General features: G+C 48.0%; 1 protein-coding gene across 1 annotated transcript in view; it reads right to left on the bottom strand.

Annotated features, from left to right (window-relative positions):
• Window positions 1–284: 284 nt before the first annotated feature.
• Window positions 285–27,166, bottom strand: part of LOC134043508 (chromatin remodeling regulator CECR2) — a 92,574-nt gene continuing 65,692 nt past the window's right edge. Inside the window, exons 3-19 of the mRNA XM_062491908.1 lie at window positions 23,502–23,685; window positions 22,668–22,807; window positions 22,088–22,192; window positions 21,422–21,471; window positions 18,993–19,162; window positions 18,174–18,251; window positions 13,207–13,363; window positions 9,416–9,545; window positions 9,098–9,135; window positions 8,921–9,012; window positions 8,526–8,652; window positions 6,698–7,131; window positions 5,452–5,580; window positions 4,549–5,368; window positions 1,645–3,040; window positions 695–800; window positions 285–477 (exon numbers count right to left, since the gene is read on the bottom strand). Of these exons, the coding sequence (XP_062347892.1) occupies window positions 472–477; window positions 695–800; window positions 1,645–3,040; window positions 4,549–5,368; window positions 5,452–5,580; window positions 6,698–7,131; window positions 8,526–8,652; window positions 8,921–9,012; window positions 9,098–9,135; window positions 9,416–9,545; window positions 13,207–13,363; window positions 18,174–18,251; window positions 18,993–19,162; window positions 21,422–21,471; window positions 22,088–22,192; window positions 22,668–22,807; window positions 23,502–23,685 (4,162 nt within the window). The 3' untranslated portion in view covers window positions 285–471. The remainder of the gene's footprint in view (window positions 478–694; window positions 801–1,644; window positions 3,041–4,548; window positions 5,369–5,451; window positions 5,581–6,697; window positions 7,132–8,525; window positions 8,653–8,920; window positions 9,013–9,097; window positions 9,136–9,415; window positions 9,546–13,206; window positions 13,364–18,173; window positions 18,252–18,992; window positions 19,163–21,421; window positions 21,472–22,087; window positions 22,193–22,667; window positions 22,808–23,501; window positions 23,686–27,166) is intronic.

The following is a 27,166-nucleotide window of genomic DNA, read 5'->3' as shown; positions in this document are numbered from 1 at the left end:
CAATACATTCACAAACAACAGAAATTTATTTAGAAAGGCAACAGGTTAAATTCTGTAAACTGGATCCAGCTCCAAAACACACACGTTAATACTACAAGTAAAATTCCATCATCGTCCTCTTCCACCCTGAAAAATATACCTGAGTTTAGCAGTCAATGAAAGTTTCCACCCCCACCCCCTCCCTCCCCCCCCACCCGAAAAATCCCTCAAACCCTGAATGAGATGCAGTCTGCAGTCACCAAAAGCCACTAGTTTGGGGTGCCCTGTGATGGTGAGCCAGTTGCTTGGCTGGCTGGGGCCCAGCACTGCTGCGGGTTTCCAACACAAAATCCGGCACGGCACCATGTTCCACAGACCCAGGATGCTCCATGCTGCTCGGGCGAGGGGAGGGTGGGAGCAAGGCCTGCCCCTCCTCTCTGTTGTCCAAATCATATGTGGCTTTTGTCTTCATGAAGTCCATCCTTTTTTGGACTAGCTCTGGAAGAGGAAGAACAAGAGTAGGAGTCATTAACTGGCAGCTTTAAAAAGCAATAATCTTGTGATTGCATGCAACCAGTTCAAAGCTAACACTAGTGATCTGCCCAAGTTCACAGCTTCTTCCAATTCTTCCCACCCTCATCAAACACCTCAATCCTTTAACCATTGGGAGAAGAAAGATTTGCATTTCAGCTCTGCACTCTCTAGCAGCCCTTACTTGATCCAGAGGCAACGCTGATGGTTTTTGTGATGTCAAATCTTCCCGGGACATGGTTGCTATAGGCATCTTCGGGAAAGGAACTTGAGCCTGATGCATTTGCATTCTGGAGTCAGGTTGAATGGAGAGAGTTTTAGCACATGAATGTCAGGAGCAAATCCCCACAGTTGGTTAAAAATATTTAACTGAAGGCTACACACAACACTAGCATACGAGCATTTGTCTTGTATATTCTGTCTGGCTTGCCCCCAAAACACAGCCCTCAACCCATGCCATTCCCTCAATGGCTTAGCTTTAAGTCAAGTTCCCTGAATACTAGAAGAAGGAAGGACTTGATGCTGTGATGATGACAAAAACAGTTGAAGCACATTCATAAAAACTGAACAGGGAATTGTTGGAGTAGCACTGTTTTCCACTTGGGAATAAAATGTGATACACAGTCTCAGTGAGAAATAACTTTCTGTGATAGAAATTTGACACAGAGAGAAGGGGCAAAGCAAGAGGAGGGAAAAGAAGACAACATTAAGGATGTTCATAACAAGAGGCAAACTTCCACTTTAGTCAGTGACTCTGCCCCACTACAAGCAAGATGAAATAAAACGTTTGCAAAGAAAATGGCAAGAGTCCATGTGATTAAGAGATGCTCAACCCTGGATGACACATTAACAAAACACTGTCAAGGAGAAACTCAGCACTGGTGTGGGGATGGATGGGGCAGGCTAACCGGCTCTCCATGACAGCAAGTGCTCCTTGTTTTAAGGAGATGCAACGAGACTCTCCACCTTAGCGCTCTTACTCCAAGAGTCCAAGAGCAGCCACCTCTTAGCCTTTCAACTTGACTTGCCATCTCCTGTGACTTGAAGCCATATCCCTTCAAGGGTATCCAATACTGATGGTCACCCAGGCATCACCCCCCCCACCTTGCCTTCTTGCAGAAAACACGATCTTACCCCGAGGGTCTATACAAGTCCTGAGGTGGCCCCCCCATGCCACCTCCACTGCCTCTCTGCTCCATCAGCAAGGCCTGAAAGTGACCCACATTCTCTTCTCGGCAGCGGTACAGGGAGCCCTCCTGAGAGAGGCCATTGGCCTGGCTGGAGGCTGGATGATGAGACAGGTGAGCATTCATGGGCGATCCATACGTCCTGGGCTGGAAGTGGCTGGCAGGATGCCGGGATCCATAAGGAGAGCCAGTCTGTAGCATCACGCCATGGGGAGGGAAAGCCGAGGGGCCGAATCCCATCCCCGCACCCAGGTGTGGCGGGGGGGCTCCATAGAGGAATTCCCCTGCTGCCACCGAGCTCTGCCTCTTAGTGGCTGCATTATGGTTGTCCAAATCAAGAAACTCTTTGGGACTCTCCGGTCTTTCCTGGGACTCCTCAGACTTCTCATCTTCAGGCCCCAGCTCCTGCCCATCGCTTGGAGAAACCTCTTTGGCACTTGCTACGTCCATGCGGTTGGGAGAGGCCAGGGCGGCGCTCAGTGCCTCGCAGCCCTGCAGGCCCCGCTCTGGGAAAGGGGGCCTGGCCAGGGGCGGGTGGGCACTGGGGTGCCCGCTGGGGCTGGCCTGGGGGTGGAGAGGTCTCTGCCAGTCCGAGTAGCCCTGCGGGCATCCGTAGTAGGGCGGTCGCTGGTAGTGGTGGTAGGAGGGCTGGGGCTGAGGCTGGTAAGGATACGGCATTCCCTGGGGCGGCCGATACCGCGGGAAGACGCCGGGGTGGGCGCTGCTTGGCTGGAAAGCCCGTGGAGAAAAATGCTGGGGATGGGAGGCAGGAGGAGGTGGCTTCCCCCCCATCACAGGGCTGAAACCCTGCAGTCCTGGGTTGATGTGGTACCTCCCAGCTGAATTTGGGTATTCCAGACCAGACATGTAGAGAGGATGAAACTGGTTGGGGGTGGCCCCCATGGAGGTGGCATCCACAGCAGGGAGACCGGTGCCCTGCCCCATGCAAGGCAGGGCTGCTTCAGGCAAAGCCTTTCCCCCACTGCAGAGGGGCTTCTCCAGCAGGTTGGCAGCCAGCCCCTTCCCCTCTGGGCCAGCTGCCGGCCCCTCGCCCGCTGCCCCATTCTGAGGCAGCGGACCCCCTCTTTCAGAGGTGGGCACCAGGTCCCTCACGCAGCTTGGGTCGCCGGCGTAGCCACTCTCTGCTGACCACGTGCCTTTGCCCTGCCCTGCTTTCAGGTCGCCCTTCACACCGGGGCCGTCTCCCTCCCCATCAGGGGGCAAGGCACGCCTCGTGCACTCCATAGGCAGTGGGGGCTTGGGATGAGGTAGGAGTTTGGTGTAGGCCCCGTCGGGAATGCTGATGCACTGAGCCTTCTCGTCCATGCCTGCTGCTGTCTCCACTGAAAGAGAGGGAAGCAAGTCAAACACACATCTAATTTTTACAAGTTTGGGTGAACTTTAATAGCGGCTTCTTTTAAAAGTGCTTTTAAAATCTGCTCATGAGGTTGTACCTCCCTTTGAAAGATGGCAGAGGTGGACACTGCAGTTTGCAAACAACAGCTAAGTCACAGCCCCTCTGGAGTAACACTGCACATGTCTTTGGTGTGACACAGAGGTGTGCAGAGGTTGCCTAAAGGAGAGGCAGAGTTGGGTTCCACGTGACAATGACATCAGGTGTTGGTTTCAGTTTGATTTCAGGGTGCCTTATCCCTTCTGGTCATAGAATTATAGAACAGTTTAGGCTGGAAGGGACCTTAAAGATCATGTAGTTCCAACCCTCCTGCCATGGAGAGACACCTTCTGCTTGGTCAGATTTCCTCCATCCTGATCTTAAACACTTCCTGGGATGGGGCGTCCACAACTTCTCTGGGCAACCTGTGTCAATGCCTCACAACCCTCGCAGTAAAGAATTTCTTCTTAACATCAAATTTAAGCCCACCCGCCACAAACCCCATTTGCATCCAGCTTAGACAGAAGCACCACCGCACCCTGAGATACTGCAGAGCTGATCACAGCCATATTTTAACCAACTGTGGTTTGGAGATGCAACTGCTCTGTCCTGCAATCACTCAACTTTCGCCCCTGCCTCTGTTCTATATCCAGCAAGCTAAATTATGATGATAACTTTTAAACAATGCCACACAAGGAAAGAGTTTCCTCTTAGTGCAAGGCACAGAAGGGACTGATAAAAGATACAAGGGTTTTGATCTCTAGTTTACCAGCTAGAATTAATGAAAAAAATGTTTTTGATCTCCAAATTTTTTTGATCTCTACGTTAGGTTTTATTTTTAAGGTTCATTTTTTTTTTTTTTATTATCTGCAGTTAACCAGATAGAACAAATGAAATTCAACCAGAAAGAAACTGGTGAGGGCATGCATGACATGCTGCTATCCCACCTGAACTGATACAGCTGCTCAGGGCTTTTGGGCAGTCATGGGGTGTGAAGATTTTAAGATGTTGAAAGCTCATAAGGCAGATGTGCATTTCAGAGGAGAAGCCATACTGACACACACTCAAAAGGAGTACATTTAAGGCATTTATTCACATAACATCTCCCCTCCTTACCTAACTCTCTGCAGATCCAATTTTTATATTAACTCCAGGTGAGCTCTAGCAGCATCACCTATGCTTTGCATTTGCACCTCATGGCACACTGATAACTTGCAGGTAAAGCTGGGACAGAGGGGACCTCTGGCAGGCTACAGTGAAACAAAACAGTCCTAGAAAAACCTAAGAAATACCCTAAGCAGAAAATACATTTCAGTTTAGGTAGAAAAACAAAATTCAGTGTAAAACCTCTGTTCCCCCACAAATATTTTATCAAGATTTGAATATTCTCTGAGCGGTGGAGGCGACAGATGCAGGCAGGGAAGGTCAAGTGCTACCAGTGGACACTCAGGGCGTTACCTTGGTTGCTGTCCACGTCCATGGTCTGGCCGCCTGGATCCTGGGAGCTGCCGTTCCCCATGACGGGTTTTGGGGGCTGGCCGCCGGCGGAGGCGGCATGAGCCAGCTGGGGAAAGGGTCCGGGGAGGTGCGGTGGGGGTGGCTGGCGAGGGTGGTAAGGCACACCCGGCGGGCACACGCGGGAGGACAGCTGCTGCATGGCGATCATCTCCGGGCTGTCCAGCATGGAGTCCCCACCCTGGCACCCTCTTTGAACCTGAGGTGGTCCCCCAAACAGAGCTGCCGGTGGCTGCGGCATCCTCTGACCGGTGGCTTTCCCGGGCGGTCGGATGTACCCCGAGGGAGGCACCCCGTGAGGTAGGAAATTCGATTGCTCGCTCCACTGGCTGGAAGTCAGGGGCGGCCTCATGGCTCGGGGGTCCATCATATGACCCAGGACGCGGGGCTGAAGCGAGGGCCCCGGCCCCATGGGTGCCTTCTCCTCCGGCCCCATGGCAGCCTGGCCAGCGGGGCCGTGGCTGCCGTTCCACAGGGCTGGGTGTGTACGGTTCAAGTACTTGTAGGGCCGGTACATGTGTCCCGGGGGAACCTCCGAGCCCTCCGGCGGCTTCACCGGGGGCCCGTTGTGCCGTGGCGGGAGGAAGCCCTGCTGGAACTGGGCCGGTGGGTAGACGGCGTCGGGCGGGGGGCCGCCCACACGCCCCAGCTGCAGGGAGCCCAGCCGGGGCCCCAGCCCGGCCACGTGGGCTGGTGCCGCGCACGCCTGCTTCTCTGGAGTGCCCAGCCGGTGCCCGCGGTGCTCGCTCAGTCCCACGGCCGGCTGCGGAGAGACAGGGGGGTTTCAGTGAGAGCTGTCGCGCTGCGGGGCTGGGGGTGCTGCACCCCTCGGCGGGAGGGGCTTACCTGCATGGCAAAGTGCTGGTGCTGCTGGACCGGGTCTCCGGGATGGGGCTCAGGCACTCGCGGAGAGCCGTACAGTTTTGTGGGATCAGAGCCACACAAAGGACCAAATGTTCCTGGCACCGCTGGTCTCTGAAGGATGGGGAGGGGTGTAGGGAGAGAAATAAAACAATTTGTGAAGTGCATAAAAGCAGCAGAAATACTACAGGGGAGGGGAAAAGCCAAGGCTGGAGTAACCACACGAATAAGCAGCCAGACTGTTTTGGAGGTACCATGGAAAACCTGTACACTCTCTTCCAGGAGGTGACATATCCTTATAAAAGCTACTCTGTCACACCTCAGCCACTCATCCCTGAACTTAAGGCTGCAATACACTCGCCACCTGAATACTAGGGAGCAAGCAAGAAGACTTCAGGAGGCAGTGGTTTGCTTCAAGAAGAGGAATGGACCACAAGAATATGGATTCAGGAAGACAACAGGGAATGTGCTGGATTTCCTTCAAAATATTAAATGCCTTCAGCTCTCCTACTGCCTCCCACTATCTGAAGCACAAGAATCACTAAAAATTCTGTTTGATCTCTAGCTAAAAGGGCAAGGGATAGCCTGGATCTCAGGGGAACAGCAGATGCATCACACCACAAGCTACCACTGGTTAAAATGGAAAAGGCAGTGAAAGATGGGTGAGGAGCAGCCTAGAAGGGAGGCAGAACAGGTGGCATTCAGAGAAGAAACGTTGGGCTAAAGATAGGTCACTGCTGCAGTCCAGGGTGGCCTTTGTTTGATTTAGTTTACTGCTTTTATAAATACTCAAGGCACGAAATGCAGTAGTACACAGATGGCACAAAGTTACCAGGCATCTGTAAACAATTGAGACAAAAGAAGACCAGCTTGTTCAGCTTCATAAACTGGGGGGTAAGGGAAGCAATGTTACAGCTTTCCATGCACACTGGGGTTACTCTCCAAGAAGAGAAGAGAAATGGGAGAATCAGTTTGTTCAAGCCTACACTGGGACATGCCAGCAATGGGAAACATTAGGAGACTGCCCCCAACTAATGTGGCAAAGACTTAAATTACACCAGTTTAAATCTAAGGGCTGAAAAGCTTCACTTGGAGGAACCATAGCTCTGACCCTTTATGTCTGGGAAAAAGTTCCTGACACACACTAAGGATTCCACAGCGGGAAGTTTTCTTCCCCCTTACCTCCCTCCCTCCCCCCAATAGACAAAGGACAGCAGGCACTGCTCCTTACCATCTGCCCAGGATGTGGCACAGGGCTGGGCATGCCGCCATACTGCAGGGAGCGTGGGAAGCCTCGACCATTGGAAGGGCCCACTTCTCGAGCAGTCTGCGTTGGGTTGCCACTTGGGTCATCTACAGAGGATGAAGAGAAGGAGGAGGAAGAGGAAGAGGAGGAGGAAGCAGGAGCCCTGGTAGTAGCTCGATACGGCGGAGGTTTTCCTCCATTTTCCAGGCGTTGCTGTCTCTTGCCAGGCCCATCTGGGTCTCGTGATCGAGTCCAGACACTGCCTGTGCCAGAGCGGCCAGTCCGCCGGCTCCTCTTCTCTCGTCTCCCGTCCTCTCTGATCCAAAACTCCTCATCCGTGTCTCCATCTTCCCCAGGGAAGTGCTTCATCATTGCCCGATGGAAACACCTCTCCAAGTTGTAAGCCATCTTTGTGTATTCTGCAGTCAAAAACCCCCAAGAATGTCAGTGCCTCATAGAGAGAAACAATTAAGCAATTATGCAGCATCAGATAAATCATCTCCCCTCTGCCACATTTCTCCAAGGAGGACTTTTGTTCCTAACTAGTTGGCTTTGGTTTCTAAACCCCATAAGCAACACAGCATCAGTTCTGTTCAGTAACCCCACCAGAGGACAGGCACACAGGCATGACAAAGTACCATGGGCAGCAGGGCCTGCAGAGTCAGCATTAACTCAGTGTTCCAGCCTAGTGCCAAAAATTACATTAGGAGGAGCACCACCTCTGCTCACAGAGATGTGTGACTTGCATTTAGCCAGCAAGAGTGCTGAGAGAACAAATGTGAACTTCCAGCAATGCTATTTGATTGCTTTCAGAGGCTTTTCTTGGACTCGTTCAGATCTCTGTTGTGGGCCACAAGACAGGAAAATCAGCAAACATTTATCCGTGTAGTTTCCAAAGCACTTGCTGATCCTGACACAAAAGCTATTGCCAACACCCGTGTCCCCACTGCATCATTTCCACGGGACAGTTCTGCTGAGATGAGCCTTTACTTTTTGAGTGGATAGGAAAGAAAAGACATGTGAGAGGTGTTGGTGACAAGACCTTAAAGTAAGTGACTTTCCAGTTGTTTCCCCTAAACTAACCCTGAAATTCCTTGAGGAACAGAGCTCTCCCAGTGGAAGTGCAGGTATGCTTTCACTTGCAGCCAACAGCAACAAGCTGATCTGTTCTTAATGTTGCTCTCCCTTTCTCACCAGGTATTGCTGGTAAGACAGTCTGCAGTGATGACCCACCATATGGGAACTGATTTCTTAAGAAACTAATTTCTTATCTTTCTTAATTAAGTCAACACAGTGGCATGGCAATTAAACCCAGGACTTCCCATTTGCACACCCATGTTGTTCTTTCAATAGCCAAGGAACTTAAAAGCTACATTTTCTATGGAAAGGACAGGCATTCTTCACTCCTCACTTTCCTGTGGTACTCAAGAAACACGGGGAGTTAACCAGACTCCCAATGCTTTTCAAAGCCTATATTAGTTACTATGAGAAAAAGGGGCACACTGGCACACATAAGCACATGAAGGAATGAGCTCAGAAAGAAACACTCTCTTCTCTTTGTGTGTTCTGCCTTCACCATCTACCAACATGGCAGTCCTTAGTATGCCATGCATGCCCCAATTCAGCATGACCAAACTGTGCTAAAAGCCTCACTAAAACCCAATGCAGGTCTCAGTAACTATTGCTCTTTCATCTGGTTTCCCAAAAATATCCTGAAAGAGAAGAAGCACAAATCAAACACTGGTTAGGAGGAAGAGGGCACTGCTTGCTTTGGCAATGCAAATAGACAAATATAGCATCTTACTGCTCTTACCGCTGCCTTCACCATTGTACTTAAGACAGTTCCTGAACATGGTCTTCATATCACCCACAAACTCATCCTTGGTGCAGTATTGACCTCCATTCAACTTCTTCTCCATGCTAGAGATATCCATGGGGGCCTGGAACACAATCAAACTTCCCTTCAGCTACAGAAAACTTAGTGGGGCTTACAAAGTTAGAGGTCAGAGAGGGCATGGGCAGCAGAGGATGCTCTCCAGAGAGGCAGCCATCCATCTTTGGTTTTCCTGACTCTTAAGAAGGGACTGCCAGAATCATGGAAATTGACTGTAAGAGTAATACAGCCCATATAACTTCAAAACACCTCCAGAAAACTGCATCCCAGTCAACACAGTGCATCAGTCAAGATGGCTGGGCCACTTTCCATACCTTAATGATCTGGTAGTAGTTGGGAGCATACGATTCATCAACGGGCTCCAAGAAGGGCCAAGAGTCTTTGTGAGCCTTCACCACATCTAGAACTGGCAGTAGCAAGAGAAAGGTGAATGGTTACACTCACACACACATAGAAGTATTTCACTTTGAGAAAGCTGAGGTGGGACTAACCTTTGTACATGGCTGTGAACTCATCATCCAGTTCAAAGCTGTAATAAGAAGCACCACAGTGAATACGCAGACTGAGGTACATGCTCTGTACTTCAACTTCCCTTCCACCCATGCAGTGCCATAATGCTGGCAAACAGGCTTCATCACAAACACTCCTCTCATATAGACCAATCCCAGATGTTTCTCAGCTTACTCCTCTCACTGTTTTCCAACCTCACTTTTCCCTCTGCATTCCTGTGGATGATCACACTCCTCTCCTCACCATAATTACTGCTTCAGTACACTTGTGTGTGCTGCAATGCCCCATTGTGCACTTACATATCCTTGGTCCTTCGCTCTTCCCTGGCAGGGGAACTGGGATCCAAGTGGGAAAGCTCAGGGGGGAGCTCCTTTCCCTGCGCCAGCAGCCAGGCCCGCTCTTCGCGAAGTTTCCTCCTCCTGGCCCGTTCTGCAGTGGGAAGAGATTAAAAACCACTTAGTACTCCTTGCCTACATCTTGCAGAGAAACAGAAGGTACTTCTGCAGTATTCCTCTCAAGTACTCCAGGGAGATGGTCTTGCTCTTTCAGCAAAAGCAAGCCCAGGAACAGGTGAGGTGAGAATACAGTGAACCATCAACACTCCTCATCATCCCCACTTGGTTACAATCACCAATTTTGAAGCACCACTCTGACACAGATGCCGCCTTAGGCGACTTCCAGAAGTGGTGTGGCACAAAGAGGAAAGTTCAACACCCAGCCCTAGGCACAGCTCAGCACGGTGGAAAGAGCTGGCTTATTGTTCTCTTTATCTGTTTATTCCTTTAGGGGCTTCACCTCAGGTAGGTGAACTTGAGGCAGCTGCCTTTGCACTGAATGGGATGAAGAGCAGTGCCAAGGGAAGTTCTACCAGCTGAGTGGCAATGAGTAACTGGAGTCATTATTATCCTCCATGGCTGGCTTTGGGAAGATTGCTCAGGTAGGTCTTCATGGCCAGCAGCCAGAGCGAGCAAGTTGCCACACACGAGGGCCACTGGGACAGTTTTCGTTTAAAGAAGTGAGACATGGGAAGAAGCAATGCTGGTAATATAACTTGTGGTTTGCAACCAGACAGCTGGCTAACAGACTGCTTCATAATAGAAAGTTTATGGGCTTTTATAAACCTCATTTCCTTTTTCTTATAGGAAATCTGAATTCATTTCACTTGCGAAACACCTGTGGTTGGACCAACATTTTGTAGGAGCAGAATTCTGTTAATATTAAGGGAGAGATGTCACAGGAACAGGCCACATCAGGGAACACCCAGAGTGAAAGAAAGATGAGGGAGACTTGGCTAACACCCTCTAATTGGAAAATGCCAACTACTCAAGAGGTACCAGCTCTGGTGGAAAGTTGAAAGTCAGTTGAAAACAAATTTCAGATGGGGGTTGAGAGTACAAGAAAAGTAGGAATAGCTACAAGGTGAGTGTTTGTAGAGACATACAATAGCAGATATGTCAAAGACTGGTAAAAGAAAGAGCAATTTTCCTGTCAGAAAAGTCAGGATTAGAGGACTTGCATCTAAAGTGTCCTACAGAATCTAAGAGAACTGCATGACCAAAAGTCCAACACCCAATTTCAGGTAACAGAGAATATCCGAGTCTGTCCAAGCACTGATCAGAATTCATGCTTGTTTCATGAAATTAGCAATCCTTAGACAGCATTGGAATGGATGCCTAAGTGATAAAGCTGAGGAGAACATGAAGTGATTATTTGATTTGGGCAGCAAACGGAAAATCTCATGACAACAGCAGCCAAGAGGTAAAGATCGGGTAGATTTTAGAAATCCACCAACGTCTGCCAAGGATCTGACCTGGTAAACTGACAGGATCAAGGAGTACTACTCTGGGATCAGGTCTCAGTCAGGATTAATAGCAGGAGCCTCTACCACAGCTAGCGATTAGCACAGGGTGTTCAGGATCATTGTCAGAGCTCATTCTCATACTGTTGGCCTGGGTCAAGTACTACCCAGCAACTTCCAAAATCTAAATAATTCCCTAAAAAGTACCTCGACCAGCTAGAAAGTCATATATGTGAGAGATTATGTTGAAGCAGCATCTGGAAAGAGAACTGAGAAACTCTAACCTGCTGTTGTGGTAGAAATCTAGAAAGTTGCCTTAACTTAGAAATTCGGGAGAGTACAGATGGGCCCAGCAGGAAACTTGCTACCTGTTGGAGTTGGGGGAAGTGCAATCTCGGGCTGGAAACAGGACTGTGATGCAAAAACAGGAATAGCATCCAAAACTGAGAAGAAGGTACAATTCATCACAGAGAAGATAATTCACATCTCTCCTCTACAGAAGGCCATATAAAATTAATATTATATTCCAAATGGACTGACAATTAGAAGAAAAGCTTTGTTACTCTAAAATTTCTGTTGTCGGATGTCCAGTTTTAACAAGTCTGAACCAAGTAAAACAAATGACATAATTTTCAAATCACTTCCTCTCCATCATAAGAGCTGTCACGACAGCAAATGCTAGTGGTGGTGTGCTTGGCACTAAGGAAAAAATCATTAAGAAGGCAATTTTACCTGAATAGCTGCTGGTTCTAGGGATAAAAAATATCATAGTGATTCAACTGAACTAGTCAGCATAACCTTTGCAAACAGCTTTTGCATCAGCTTAAAAGGAGACTTCTTCTAACTAAGCCTAAATGGACTAGGGAGGAGTTTAAACTAACTGAAAGAAACTGCACGAAACAAAATTAAAGAACCTCTGCCAGTAAAAGCATGAATGTACACTACCTTGGCTTAAAAGAGGTTACTTCTCAGCCTCATGCCAGTTTCTTTGCATGACTCTGGTGCCTTTGAATCTGATGATGTAATGACTGCATTTACCCAGAAAAGGAAGTGGTTTATACCAAAACAAAACTATTTTACAAGAACATTTATCTTTGACGCTCTTGTGGAACTTCAAGACTAATTTTTTCTATAGAGATTAAGCATTAAACCACAGAGAATATGCAATTTGCCAAAGGAAACAGATATCTGTGGCAGATATGGAAGCTGGATGAGTCTCAGTTTAAAGCACCTGATTAGCTAGGACTAGCAACCAGGAATACACGAAGGCCAAAGAAGTAATTGGTTTTTCTAAAGGTCAGAAAGGCAAGCAGGTAAAAGAAGCTATTCTTAGATAACATCTGGCCTCCTACCAAACATCTGGGAGCAAACTGTTTCATTTTGGAAAGTTTACAATGTTTGTATGAAATGAGTATTTTTTTTCCTTTTCTGATTCTTTATCCACTTTGGGACTCATGATACTGATATTGCCCCATATTGCCAGAGTTTTCTGAGGATGTTCAGCCTTTCTGAACATCTACAACAGCCCAGCCAGTCACTGTGGCTAAAGCAGCAGCTAAAGGAATCCCCCATAAGGGAGGCCAACAGAGAGAAGGTGGTCAGAAATGAGCTTGCTCTGACATCCACACCTACATGTACTGGCTGACTGCCTGCTGTCTGTGCCTTGATCTGATGTATTAAACACAACTGTTTTGTTCCAGAACAGCTTAAAAAAACCATTTAATTCATAACCACAAACATTTTAGACCAACACTTGAAATTGCCACTTCTGGTGCTCTGTGTAGCCTGGTGCCTTCATCTTTAGCTCTCCAATTGATAAGGCCACTAGCAATATAAAAATACTACCCTTGTAATCCCATGTTATCCCATTTCCTTTCTCCTCAAAGGAAATTATTTCATCATTCATTGGGCCAAAAGAATGAAATGCTGTCCAGTGAGAGCAAAGTCAGCTAATCTTGCACACAGAAATCATGATGAGGCAAGTGGGGAGACAGAACCAAGAAACAACATGAATAGCAAAAGAGAAAAAAATGTACAGCTGGGGTAAGGAAGAAAATTAGCACTATTTGAAGAAGACAACACACTCTAAAGGTACCCTAGAGAAGAGCCACCAACACTGAGAGGACAAAGGAAAAAAACCTACAGTCAGACCAATTTATCAGAGGTAGGTGCAAGAAAATATTCTCATTAGCAAGTCTGGCAGGGGAGGAATGCAAATGGCAGACTTTAATTCAAGACCTCAGTCTTGACTTTGAAAGCCTCCACTTCTGCTTCACACTGGCCACACATTACCTTCCACTGCTTTGACCTTCTCCTCCATCTCCCTCTTCCTCTCCTCCTTTAGCAGCTGCTCCTGCTCCCTCTTCTGCACTGCTATAAGGATCTGGCGTTCCTCTTCTTCCTCTCTGCGCCTCTGCTTCTCCATTGAGCTCAGCACATTTGGGGTTACCTGTAACAGAATGATGTACCAAAAACTGTAATGCACTGGCTTACCGAAGCCCAGCAGAGGCAGGTTTACTTTGAGGAAGTATTAAAGCACACCTACAATGAATGACTGTGAGTAAAAAAAAAAAGGGGGAAAAAATGGATTTGTATGTATGGTTTCCTAGATGAAAAGCAACATGAAAAGGGAAGTTATTCGTCAAGCAACGCAATCCTATTTATACAAGGACAATGGAAGGAGAAGCAGTGGGTTAGACAAGTTTCCATTCTGTCAGGGATGCACCATGCCCATTTCTATTCCCTTCTGGGCAAAGGATTCAGGCTGTTGACACCCTTACACAACACTTCTACCTCTTCCAGCTAGCAGAGCTCTGACTGCAAGTGTGAGAAAAAAAGAACTACTTTGCCAAACCTGTCTCTGCTGCAAAACACAGAATACTTCAACAGGAAAAGCGTCTGGTACAGCCTTGCATCAAGGTATCATTAGGAATGTTTTTCTTTCCTGTTCAAAATTTCTGTGTGCCAATCTCCCCTGATCTGGCCGTCGTTGGGTTGTTTGGACGTTTTCCTGCTGGGTCCCAAAACCAGTTCTCTCATTCAAGGACACCTGGCTCTTTATTGCCCCACTTTCTCACCTCCCCACTGCCAGCAGGCTGCAAGCCTGTGTTTGATCCTACTTAAGACTGCAGGCTTCCCAGACCAGGGACCGCCTGCTCCTATTTCTCCAATAAAGTATGAGGTATGTATATGAAGTGTAGAATTATCTGCATAACCTTAATTTAATTATAAGACAAATGTATCAGTCATCCACCAACCACTCCTAGCCCTGTGACCAAGATATGTGTGCCTTATCAGCAGGGAATATCAACCAGGGAAGAACAATGTACACACAGTTTGCTCCAACTTCATTTTTCAGGGAATAACCAGCAGCCACCACTTAGGCAGAAGGCATTTCCTGAGGATTAGCAATCAGCCAGGGTCCGCTGGCTGCTGCTCAAACCATCAACTTCTCCAGACCCATTATTAATCCCCAGGAAAAAAACCCTAAATATGCCGGCACCACAATTACTATTTTGTCCTTGTTTCATTGCCCAGGAATTGAACCTGGGGGGGTGTTTCGATGAACGCCTAGAAATGTTGTCTGGCTTCACTGTACATTCATTCTCCCTCTCTCTCCCCTTCCCCTACAAAGCCCTGGGCTGCCCTACAAACTCCCACTCCAGCTCTCTGTAGATGAGCACCATGCATCATCTCCAGCAGAAACAACATATTAAGAGAATTATGCTTCAACCACCAACAGTCAAAGAGAAGTGTCCAAGAGAGGGTCATGGGACTCTTGTAAAAGTTAGGACCATACCCTGCATTTAGGGACAAATTGGTCAATAAGAACAACCTATTCTGTGCTGATCCTTTAAGGGGAAACCCAGAGCTACATCTCACCATGATGGAACCATTCTCTTCCTTTCCATTTTATATCTTTTTCAAAATGTCATTACTTTACTTTGTCTATCTCTTTCCTAGGGAAATCATTCTGTGAGTTCAGGTGCCTTGAGATTAGCCAGCTTCTCCTGATAATCAGTTTAAATTTTGTTTCTCAACCCCTCATTCCAACCACATATTCATAGTTATGCTCTTCTGGGTGAGCATAAATTCTCCTTTTCTTCAGTCACATTCCAGTCTTTTACCTTATGGACTTCCTCAGACACTCATAAAATGCTCCCACATTTCTACAGGTAGATTAAATATTTTCTTATAAAGCAATCATTTCAGTTCCCTGGAATGATTATTCCAGTTCTCTCAGACCTTTCCTCCCTGATCAATATCCAAACACCAGGATGCTCAGAATTGTACTATGACAAGGTCAAGTACCTAGAGAATTGATCTCTATATTTCCACTTCTGATTTATTTTTATAGCCCTTTCTTAAAGGCTCTGCCATGTGATTTGCTACTCATGAGCTGCAAACAACTTCATTTCAGACCTGTTCCTGATCACTGTCACACAGTTTCTCTCTGAGTTTCTTGATAAATCTTCAAATTGCCATAGGAACCAAAAGAGTCAGATTCTGCAGTAAGAGAAAGAGGTGAGCAGGAACCAACCACCAAACTTGATATGCCAAGATATTTTAATGAGGATGTGACCATCAGCCTTTGCGTTCTCAAACCAGTAGATGTAAGCCAGCCTGGCATTACAATCGTTTTGATTGTTGGTACACAGATGAGACCTTCCCTTAGTTAATAGAATTTCCACCATTCATGTCCTACGGAAACAGGAACACAACATCCAAGCTGCAGTGCTCAAACCAGGACCTCTCCAAGGCTGCAGGGCATACTCAGCACCCTGTGCTTTAATGGCATGACACAGGATCCACATCACGCTCCAGATCAACCCACCACAAATATGACATCAACAAAGCACTTTTAAACAAAGGAGAGGGTGTCATTCCTACCAGATCTAGACAGCAAAGAAAAGAGAAAAGCAGAAACCACAAACACAGTGTAGTGAGCCCCAAGGACTGCAGTAGACACCCACAGTTGTACTTACTCCCTGCAGCACTTGCAGGGCAGCAACAGTGGTGCATGGGCTATTTGAGACACTTCAGTCACAGAAACAATCTACTTTTCAGAGGTACCCTCTGCCTGGCGTCCCACCTAAGTCCATTGGGGACAAGTGTGCTGAACTCAGGGTTAAAAAAAATACATAAACACAAACCAGTAAACTCCCACTGGATGGGTGGAAGCAGACACTTATTGGAACGACAAAAGCAAGAACCAAACACAAGTTAAACTTCCTTCCTGACCATGGAGGTGGCAAAAGGACACTTCTCCAGCTTCCTTCCCACTCAGAGGATAAAAACCACAGCAACCAAGGCATCACTGCCTCCTTCCCTCCGGCAGAGAGCACTCCAGGACACAACATCACTGCTGTCCCCTGGCCCTGGGACTCTGAAAGGGCCAAACTTCTGCCTTTAGCTTCGTTCTCCAGACTGTGGGTATCAGACTTCAGGGGCAGAAGGCACGGGTGCCCTAAGTGCCCTGGCCCCTCATCTGACAAACCTTCCCGGCTCAGCTTTCCACAGCACTCTTCTAATGAGGGTGCTGCTCAGGCAGCTCTTAATGAGGAGCTAATCTGAACCACCTGTTGAGAAATTCTGCGCCCCCCCCGCCCCCCCCCCCCCCCCCCCCCGCAGGATCAGGAGCCTATGGAGCATGGAGCTGTTGCATCTCCAACTCAAGCAGCAGCCAGGAGAAAGGGGTCACCTGCACCAGGCTGAGGTTTCCTCCTCCAGACTCACCGGCTGCCCACCCTGGCTTGAGGAACAAGCCAGCAGACACGCTGGCACCTTCCCTGGCTGCCCCATGGCAGGGACGGCTGCCACACCCTGCTGGGGAGCAGCGCGAGCATCACTGCTCTGGCGTTGGCTGGTTCGCTGTGTCCCAGCACAGCGGGTGCCAGGAGGGCCCCCTGCTCTCTGGAAACGTTTCGCTGGCCCACAGGCAGCAATTAACAGCCCTCTGCCGCCGCAGACCTGGAGCACCTGCGGTACTGATTAGCATCATTCAGGCTCCATGTGTTTCCCACTCCTCTCCTCCTCTGGGATTTCTGCTGCCTGTGAACAAACACGTGTCCCTGTGCTTCCTGCATGGTGGGCTTTGAAGAGAGTGGTTCTGGCCCCAAACTGACCATCTCTGGGGTCTTATTTTCCTCTTGGCAGGCTTTTATCTGCAGCATGATGAGAGGTTCTTCTGTCCTTTTATCTATCCGTTCTAAGTAATTACACTTATTGCAGAGGGAACCGTACTTTCTCCTTTGTTTTGGGGGAATCCCTGACTCTGGCTCACATGCCATATTCCCTGCAGCCTGATTTCCCAGGGTATGACAAAACACCAGGTAACTACGTTTCCATTATACCTACAGTGAGAGATTATGGCCCAACGTGGTAGAATTGAGACAATTTTTCCTCTGGAGCTAATCCTGTGTTGTCTGACCAATTGCTCAGGGTAGCAGTTGCTAATTCAAAGAGCCCCCATCTTCACTGCCCTGTGTCCTGCCTGTGCCCACGTGCCTGTTAGGGGCTGTGTGGTGAAGTGGATCGGAAAACTGATCTATGTTAAAAATAACCCCGACCAAAGAAAAAGGTTATATTTAACTCCAGTCATCTTCCTGGGTCTGGTTCACTGCACAGACCCTCAAGCAGCAGCAGTACTGTTGCACTGATGGGGTGGAGAGGAGATGAGGGTGAGGAGGCATGGAAAGTGCTGTTTGAGCCCACAAGGCTGCAGTTTGATAAGCATTTATTTAAGCAGCCTAAATTTTGACTTCCATTTCCAGCTGACCCCCTCTTAGCTCAGCTCCATACTGCATCAGTCATTTTCTCCCTCGGCGCTATCTACACCCTCATGTGTTTGCAGCCTCACGTTTTCCCCTTGGCTGAATTTCTGTCATTTCCCTTTGTAAGCCAGTTCTTCTAGCCCTCTCATCCTTCTTCAACTTTTCTTTGAACTGCCTCGAATGTGCCAGCACTTTCATTGAAGTGGAATTCCCCAGACTGAGTGCAGATTTCCATATGCAGCTGCAGCGGGGTCTGTGGTGAGGCCGGTTACCTCTGCGATCCAGAGGGCAGCACCTCCCTGCTCGCCATAGAAACCCCGGGTGTCAGCCTGCCTTTGACAGGCATTACCACCCATCTCTCTTTCAGCACAGCCACTTTCAAGCGACTCCTTCCCACTGAATAGCGATGCTGCGGTTTATTTTTTCCCCCAGGAGGCATCTGCTCTCGCCTCCCTCCTTCGTCCTCCCCCTCGCACCCCCCCTCACCTCCTGCTTGATTGGTTTGATGGGCTGATGGTCAGACATCCACCTGGGAGAAAACTCTGTCCGCTGCAGACGCTTCTCCTGAAACAGGGTTGAGAATTGAGGGAAGGAAAAAGAGAGTGGAGGAAATTAGGGCACATCAGTGACACTGGCAGGAGAAACTGAGGGCTAGAAGTGACCATGAAATCCCTATTAGCTTTACAAGGGTAGCAAACAAGCAAACTGAACTCAATCCAAGAACATCACGCTGACTGCAGATCCTGTTTTACAAAGCCATCTAGCCGAAGGATCCCTTTCCAGATCTGTCTCACCTGAAAACATTCAGCTGATGGACAATACCCTTGGGTTTTGGGTCTCTGACATACCGGTTCAAAGCAGACTTCACTAGGACAGCTCAGCAGCCAGTGCCCCTTCAGCAGAGCCAGCAGAGAAACGGCAGTAAAAGTGGAATCACAGGCAGTTTGCATAGAAAAGCCAGGCTGTAAACCACAGCAGTTCAAAAGCACAGAAATCCCCTGCTAGCAAGAAAGGGCCACAGAACATGGCTGAAGACAGTAACCCCTTCAGCCATCCTGTCTGTGCTGCCGTGCAACCACGAACCAGAACCTCGAGCACCGACTTCAGCACTGCCACAGCATGGGGGAGAGTCTTCCCCCTATCCACAAGCTCAACAGCCCCTGCATCCATGACACTTGCAGGTTGTAGGTGCAGGGAGCAGAATGGGCTGACAGGCTGCTTGAATTTAGCTCTCCTTCACTCAGCAAGCATCCATGCTCTTGGAAGCGGTCAAAGAGAGGTAAACAGGATGTCATGTCTCCTCACCTTCTGAGCAATCATGTTGCAGATCTCCGGCAGGAAGTCTTCACTCAAGAGTTTGTAGAGCTGCCTCTCTCTAAGGGAAGTCCTCTCTCTGAAGCTCTCTGTGACCTGCCTCCACTCCTCTTCCGTCTGGCACAGCAACCACCATGTCCCACGGCCAGGCCCTTGGGACCCTTCAAAAACATGAAAGGATGTTATCTCCACAGCAGTTATGACTAACAGCTTCTCTGGATCCCTTCTCTTCTCTCCTTAAGGCTCAGGAAGAGCAAAAGACACTGGCAATGGCCATTGTTACAGAAAATATTCCATTTACTATAGACCCAAAGCTCTCTTTGTGCACCAGAAGCACTGCTACCTCTGAGGTGATGCCAAGATAGAGAGGAAGTACACAGGTGAAGAAATAATGGCAAAACATGGGTGGTGTGACATCCCTGTAGCAAGCCCACGTTCCAGTTATTGCAGACTGAAGAAAAGAATTTAATTTGCTTCTTGTAATGGTGGCTGTCAGCCAGAGCAGGACACAGGGAACTGCAAATGCCTGATTTAGTCTGGCAGCAGAATAAAGCCATCAAAAAACAATGTAATTTGAAATAAGCCTTTTTTTTTTTAAAGCACTGCAAACCATTTCTGCAATGAAAAAAATCCTCCTGCTCCCTGCAAATGAAACATTTTGTTTGCAGGCACTTGAAAGAGTAGAAGAGGAAGCGAAGGACAGGGTTCATCAGGCTGCCAGATGAGGGGGAAGTTCCAAAAGTTCACATCCCATCCCTGCTCAATCCAGAGTGGGATTGAAGCAGATCACCCACTGCTCTGAAGCATGTCCCAACCACCAAGACACTCTGAGAGCTGTTCCACCTTGTGTGAAACATTTTAATATTAATTGTGAAGGAAGGGCTCTCTTGCATTGTGGTTGGAACACCCACCTGGAGATGGGGAATGTGGTTCCTGCTCCACAAATGTTTACACAGAGCAAGGTTGCAACTTGTATGCTTTTGCCCCAGGATGCTCGCTAAGCAGAAAAAGGTTGTGGCCTTTTTTTTTTTTTCAAGTAGGGAAAGTCTTGGATCAAACACCTTCAGGCTGAGGGGTTCTCAGCTCCCTCTGGACTTTTCTAGGGCTAGCCACTGGCTCCCAGAAAGAAAGCAACAGTCATCAGCACCACTGGCAGATGTCATGCACCTTCTGACCACATTTTCAAGCAGACTAACAATGAAAAATATAAAGAAGTAAAAATCCTGAACCTGACTCTGTGCCTTTGCTGGATCTGAGCTGCGAGTGGCTCTGATGCGCAAGCTGTCAGGTTGTCCTACGAAGACTGGAAATCTGCAGGCTCCCTCCAGCACCTGCCCTCTGTCAGGTGCCTGGGTGCTGTGGCACTGGCACAGAGTTTCAGCTGTGAATGCACTGGGGACTGGTAACTGAGACAGCAAAGGTCCAGCCACATGCTGGTTCTGCTGCTCTGACTACGCAAAGCCATCCCTTGCCCACCTGCAGTAGGAAGTTTACCTGCATCCTGCCCCCAAAGCCTGCATCCTTGCTTCTCATTCCATTGCCAGCTGCCCACTGACAGATCATTTCAATAGCAAACAGGACTAAGGCACTGCTTTGTGCCAGCACAAGATTACTCTGCAGCTGAAGTGACATAATTTGCTGGAAGACAATGATCTGATAAAACCCTCAGCACCTCACGCACATCATGCAGCCTCACGCACATCGTACATTGCTCCAAAGCAGCCGAAGTAGCTGCCAGGAAATCTGAAGACAAAGGGCATAGGGAAGGAGGCATGGGAAAGACAATGCCACCCTTGCCTTTTATTGTGAAGCAAAAGGCAGGCTGAGTCCCTGGGTTTTGTGGAAGCCAGTGGATACACATGTATGACAAATGAGTCCCAGCTCCCTTGAACTCACTTTCACATCATGTCGCTAAATCACTTTTTACCTTGTTAACCCTTAGCTGGGTATCCCCAAGACAGGGTTTACCACTCTCAGCCACCCAATGGCCATGAGGAAGGAAATGTGAGAGGATCAAAAGGTTCTTCCTTCCCTATCTTAGCATCACTGACTCCACTCTCTTCCCCATCTGAAAAAACACACCTGCTAACAAGGGGTGTGTTTTTACCTCACACCTGGAATGAGGACCATTCACAGCCAGCTTTTTTAGGTGAGCCCTTGAACACTAGTGTATCCCAATAGGTTAGGTTTCTTCATCCCGAGCTCAGCCACGATAAAATAGGAAGACTGAAGGTACCCAGGCTCCCAGCTGCCAGGCAGTCTGTAGCACAAACCCCTCCTTCCAAACTTGGCCCCAAAGACCAGCAGAAAGACTCTCCTGAGGAAGGCTGGGCTGTCTCTCAGGCTTCTCTCTGGGTTTTGATAACTGAAGAGCCTTATTAGCTGGTGGTATCAACCCTGATACTGCAAAATCTCTTTACCATTTCTTATCTGAGTCTCGTGGATAAGCAAGTTTTCTTCTGCCTTCTCCCTACCAAAAAAGAAAGAGAAGGAGCAATACAATAAGTACATAACTTCACATCACCGAAATGCAGCTTTTTCTGAGGAGGAGAAGAATAGGGAACACCACAATTATTAAGTGCAGAGCAAAACCATGAAAAGAACACTGCAGAACACACATTTGATATATATTTTCAAATACATATATTTATCATAGGTTTGTAAAATTTTTATAAGTGAAGGTGCAGGAAGAAGTTTGGCAAGTACAGTATCTCAGCTCTTACAGGAAGCATCCCAAAATCTATAAGGACTCAAATAGCCAGGATTTCAGCTTCAAGCCACAGAATGAAGGCATTCTTTATCAGGAGCAAATTCCCTAGCACTGCATGGTGGAAATGCATTTGAAGTGAGGTGGTTGGAAGAGTGATGCCCACTGTTTCACCAAACTTCCAGCTCAGTCAGAATTTGCTTTGGAGAGTGATCAAAGCATCGACCAAGTCTGAGCTTGCTTCACTTCTGAGTTGCATTGAAATTATGACTGCATGGTATATACATAGTTATTGGGGGAACCCCAGAAATACATTACACTTCCCTCTGGGAATGTATGTATTTTACGTCTGTTACAGGAAGAATCAACCCTTCCATACCTCAGTAAATTTTCCTCCAGTAGCTTTTTCCGCTTTGGAGGTCGCCCTCGTCTCTTGCCTGTTTTCCCAGCAACATTTGGGGTGTTTGTCTGCCCACCACATCCCCTGAAAAAAGGCAAAACCATCACAAAATATCCACTGAGCAAGGGAACCGAGGCTGGCAGGATGGGAGGAGAGCACGGAAATTGGAACAGCTGCTAGGAACCCAACCAAAGGAGGGATTAAATCAGAGCAGCAACAGGACGGGGAAGGGAGAGGAGGGATTCCCACTGGCTGGGAGCCTGATCTGGGAGCCGCCGGCACAGCATGGTGAGGGGCAGACAGGCAGGAATGTGGTGGGGCAGGCAGCATCGCTCCCACAGCAGGCTCTGCCGGTGCCACAAAGGCTGCAGGCTGCCTGCGACACAATGCATGGCGCGGGGCAGCTCCCAGCCTGCCTGGCAACTCCGCTCCCACCCGCACTGCCCCTCTCCAGGCCCCGCTCCCCCCTGCACAACAGCAGTCAGGCGGAGCCCCCTCCAGCCGGGCTGGCTGGGCCATGCCCCCAGACATGGGAGGGGGTGTGAGTGTGGGCTGTTACCTGTCTGGAGCCAGCTCTCCGTTGGTTTTGCCCTGCACCGGGTCCTCCTTGTACATCCGCGTGCCGTAGAAGTACCAGTACAGGGCACCGCTGCTGTCCTCGCCCAGCGGCTCCACGCGGAGGCTGTCGGCGTCCAAGCCCTGTGCCCACCGGGAGCCCCCCGCCAGACGGTGACAAGTTGAAGAGTGGCCACATTGTCACACAAAACATGATGACACCCCTTCGTAAACACCTCCCTCCCTCCTTCCCTTCCACCATGCCACAGCAGCAGTACAGCTGCTCCTCCCGGCCGAGCTGGGAAAATGTTACTCCAGAGGGAAGGCGACGTTCACTCTCTGTCCAGGGAGGGATTTAGATTGGCATCTCTAATTTGAATGGCCTCTCTCGTTTTAACATTTCATCTCTGGTGCTCCTGACAGGGAAGGTCTAATTAGTGCTGGCGGCAGTCACGCACAGCCCTGAGAAGCTCCCTCCCCCCTTCCCTCCTCTGCCCTCCCCCAGCTCCCCCAGTACCTCAACCCATCCTTTCATCTCACAGCATCCCTCAGCAAGGCAGCAGTCTCAGCTCTCACAGCCCTGCCACTGCCATTAAAGCACCTTCAAACTCACTCTTTGCAGAAAGAGTAGCCAATGAAGCCAATTTCCTTAGCGACTCGCGTGTTATGAATACATCCACACAGGACAAGGGCCCAAGTCCTGGACAAGCCAGTGTAAAGCAGAGGAGGGCAAAGGGAGCTGCTGACCCACTGTGACCCCTTCTTATGCCAGGAAGATTCTGATCTGGCCCAGCTGCTGTGGCCACAGTGTTTCCCTCATCCCTGCTGCCCAAAGCACCTTGAGGAGGTCGAAGACATCATCTGCATCGAGGCGGTAATCACAGAGGCGGTGCAGGATCTCCACTCGCGTGCGCAGGGGCAACTCCTGGAAAGTGCACTCCCGCAAAGGGTTGGGCTTCCCTTCCTCCAACTCCCAGCGGTAGTTGATGATGTCCTCCAGGTAGCTGTGAAATGTCTGGGATCTAACCAAAGTAGAAAAGTCACACACACTGTAGTTTGCAGCGTCCAGAAACACCTGGTGTACCAAGCAACTATGACAAACACAACGCAGAGACAGAGCACACCTGAAGGAAAACTGTCAGCTATGGTTGGGTGCAGCTCCAGCGCTGACATTCCCAAAACAAAGCAATCTCATTGCAGCACTATGGGATGTCATGTTATACCCAGACAGCTTTTTATACACAGACTGTTTTCTTTTTAAGCAGAATGAGCTGAACATGGTAGCCACTCATCCATTTTTAACCCTTGTGCTAGCACCAATAGCCACCCTTCACTAAAATGGGATGCAACAAAATTTATGCATCTGCTCCCCTTCCAACTCTTCCCGTTTTGATGTGGAGACGATTTTCTTCAGATTTCCCTTTGCCCCTCACATCTGTCATTGCCAAGCCCTGCACTTCTCTACTTCTAAAGAAGTTTTCCATGCCCTGGTTCAGTGGCTTGAGACTTTGCATAGCTGATCACTTCCTCCCCTTCCCACTTTGCTGCTGTATGCTTCCCATATTCCTGTCACGGTCCCTGGCCTCCTCTCTCTCCATCCCCAGAGGTGCTGCCACTTTCTGCCTGTTCCTCCATTGGTGGCTCTGGCAGGACATCAGCATAGCCCACCTCATTCATGTGGCTTGGATGCTACCACACAATAAGGGATGCCACTCATCCCCAACAGGAGTGCACCTCCCAAAAAGGAGTCAGTACAGAGGACTCCCCCCTCTGTACTCTCCCAGATAATCAAGCTGAACACTTAAGCTCTTCATAAACATTACTACTAAAATGATCTTTCTCATTTTGTAGCTGGGTTACATTAAGTCCTACTTTCACTGCCAGCATTTTATCATAAAACTGAAGGAAGCAGATATTTCTTATCCTCATCTAGCACTGAGAGTGTATGTCCCCATCTGACATGTATAAGACCACTGATGGAGCTTTAGGCTAAAAGAATTCCTGTCTATATTTCAATGAGACTTAAGCCTTTATTCTGAATGCTTAAAATTTCAGGAGAATGAATGAAAAGGGGCCATGTCCCTAAATACAAAACTTCCTGAAGATCTGCCCATATGACTTTGAGTCCTAAGAGATTCCAGGCTCGCTCAGTCTGCTCGAGTTGTGTACCCTGAGCACAGCAAAAGGGGACCCCCCCCACGCCCAGCCATTCTTGCACACACGGGAAGTCCATATGCCAGCAAGAACACCACTGGGTACACATTCCCACCAGCTCTCAAAAAGGCAGCTCCACTTGATAGGTTTTTGGCACAAGCAGATTACTCTATATGATTAATGGAAGGGTGCCAGCACTACAGAATTGCATTTCCCTGAGAAATTGCTAACTTCTACAAAAGCTATTATATTTTAACAAAGAGGTGGAGGAGTGTGATCCAGCTGAAGAAGGATCATTAAAAGTCAACAAGAAGTTAGCTATTAGACAGGGGTCTTCACACATTTGGTTAAGACCAGACTTCTTAGCAAGGACCATGACTGGACAGTGACTGCGAGAATAAAGGAACAGATGCCTCAAGCGATGTCCACCTGGCAGCATTTCCCTTCCTCCTTGAGTAGAGAGAAGTGCAGATCACCCTGCAGATCACTCCTCACCAGCCTGCTTCTTTCTGACGTCAAATGCAAGCTGACCTCCCCAGTATACCTCCTCTCACCCCATGACTGTTACCAGCCCTCAGGTTGTACTTAACAACAGATACTCGACTGTACCTGGACTTAGTGCCCTCTGCAACCTGGTGTTTGCTCCATCTGCATGACATAAGCAGAGCATCAGTGTTCCCAAGTATCACTGTTTCATTAATATCAACAATCAGACAAATGTAACTTGAAACAGCCCCCTGTGCTGACAAAGCTCAGTCAGAAAGGGAAGACATTTTATGAAATGCCTCAGGACTGCCTCAAGTAGTAATTTTAGGGTGAAAACTACAGCAATCATCCTTTTTTAAAGCGAGGTATTGAGTACACAGTACACCTAGCTAAAGTAGCTGTGCATTCCTGCATTATCTTTCACAAATACTCCAAGACTTAATTTCCAGCAAGGACTTCAATCTCAGAAAGGGGGCGATAATCGATTCCCTTTGCAGATTTTTTAAGAGTGATATTTGATCACATACCTTAAATGTCAGATATTTACATAAGTCATTAGATTAAAACAAAAAAGAAAAAAAAAAAAAAGAGAGAGAGAGAGAGAGAGAGAGAAAGAAAGAAAGAAAGAAAGAAAGAAAGAAAGAAAGAAAGAAAGGCAGCTTTGATTGTCTTCCACAACAGAAATAATGATGAGAACATCTTTTCTGAAAGCAACACTTGCATTTAGATACTTAGTCCAGAAGGATAAGGCAAATGATTGTAAGCTCTCAGAGAACATTCAAGTTTCAGCCCCACAAGTTCAGTTCTTCAACTCAGCCAGAGCTCAAGACAGAAAATTATTTAATCAAATCTGATGGAGAGGATCTGGCTATTTCCAATAAAATGGACTGAAAAAGCAGTTTACCTAGGATCCTGAATAAGTAGTGAATGAAAAGGATTGCCAGGAAGAAACCACAAAAGTAAAAGGGTTTTATCTACTCCTGTTTTTTCCATACCTAGAAAAAAAGTGGGAAAGCATGGATCAGACAGATACTTTTACCAGTTGCATGAGTTCACTTATCTTGCTCTATCATTTTGGCTGCTCTCAAAGAAAACTGATCCAGGAAGCCATTTAATTCCAGAAGATCATTTGAAATCTTTGCCTATGTAATTCTCCTTCCCCCTAGGGATTGGCTCTGTTGATTTAACCAATTTGGTTTTAGTTTGACTTTCACATAAGTGGCTAACACTAGAAATTTCCGCCATCCACCCGGTGTTCTGTGCATTAGAAGCTCTGTTTTTAAGAGTACTTTTGAGCTCCTACCCCCATCAATTTTCAAAGACAGCTACTGTGCATTTGTCGCTTTGAATAAGGATAGAAATGAGAACCAAAGATGGGAAACAGATGTCTCAAGGCATTCCTAATCACTCTCAATCTTACCCAATTTATATTTTCCCTCTTAATGGGAAACCAACCTCTTTTCTCCAGACAAACGTAGGGTGCTCATCTTCATCCTGTCTGCCACACCTACAGTTAGTTTCACTTATCCCATCTCTTATATTTCCCTTTGAAAATGTTTCTGGAACAGCTCTCTTGGTTTGGAGAAGAAAATCTGCAGGGAGGACAGCAATCTATGAGAACCCTGACCTTGGGGTTCTGCACAAAGCAGAAATGCCCAGGAATAGCTGTTTAGAATTACCTGTAAAATTCAAACCCAAGGATCAGAGAGACTGGATCCAGGAATAGAATTACCTAGATACAGTCTGTTAAATACCCTTCTTTCAAACTCAGTAGTAGGATAGCAATACACTTTGAAAGTCCTACAGAGTCTCTGCTGCAGCTGAGCACCACCAAAAGCTCTTTTGTAAGCGGGAAGAAGGCAG

Source organism: Cinclus cinclus, chromosome 4 (assembly GCF_963662255.1).
Source record: "Cinclus cinclus chromosome 4, bCinCin1.1, whole genome shotgun sequence".
Lineage (NCBI taxonomy): Eukaryota > Metazoa > Chordata > Aves > Passeriformes > Cinclidae > Cinclus > Cinclus cinclus.
This window is presented reverse-complemented; position numbering and strand designations above follow the sequence as displayed.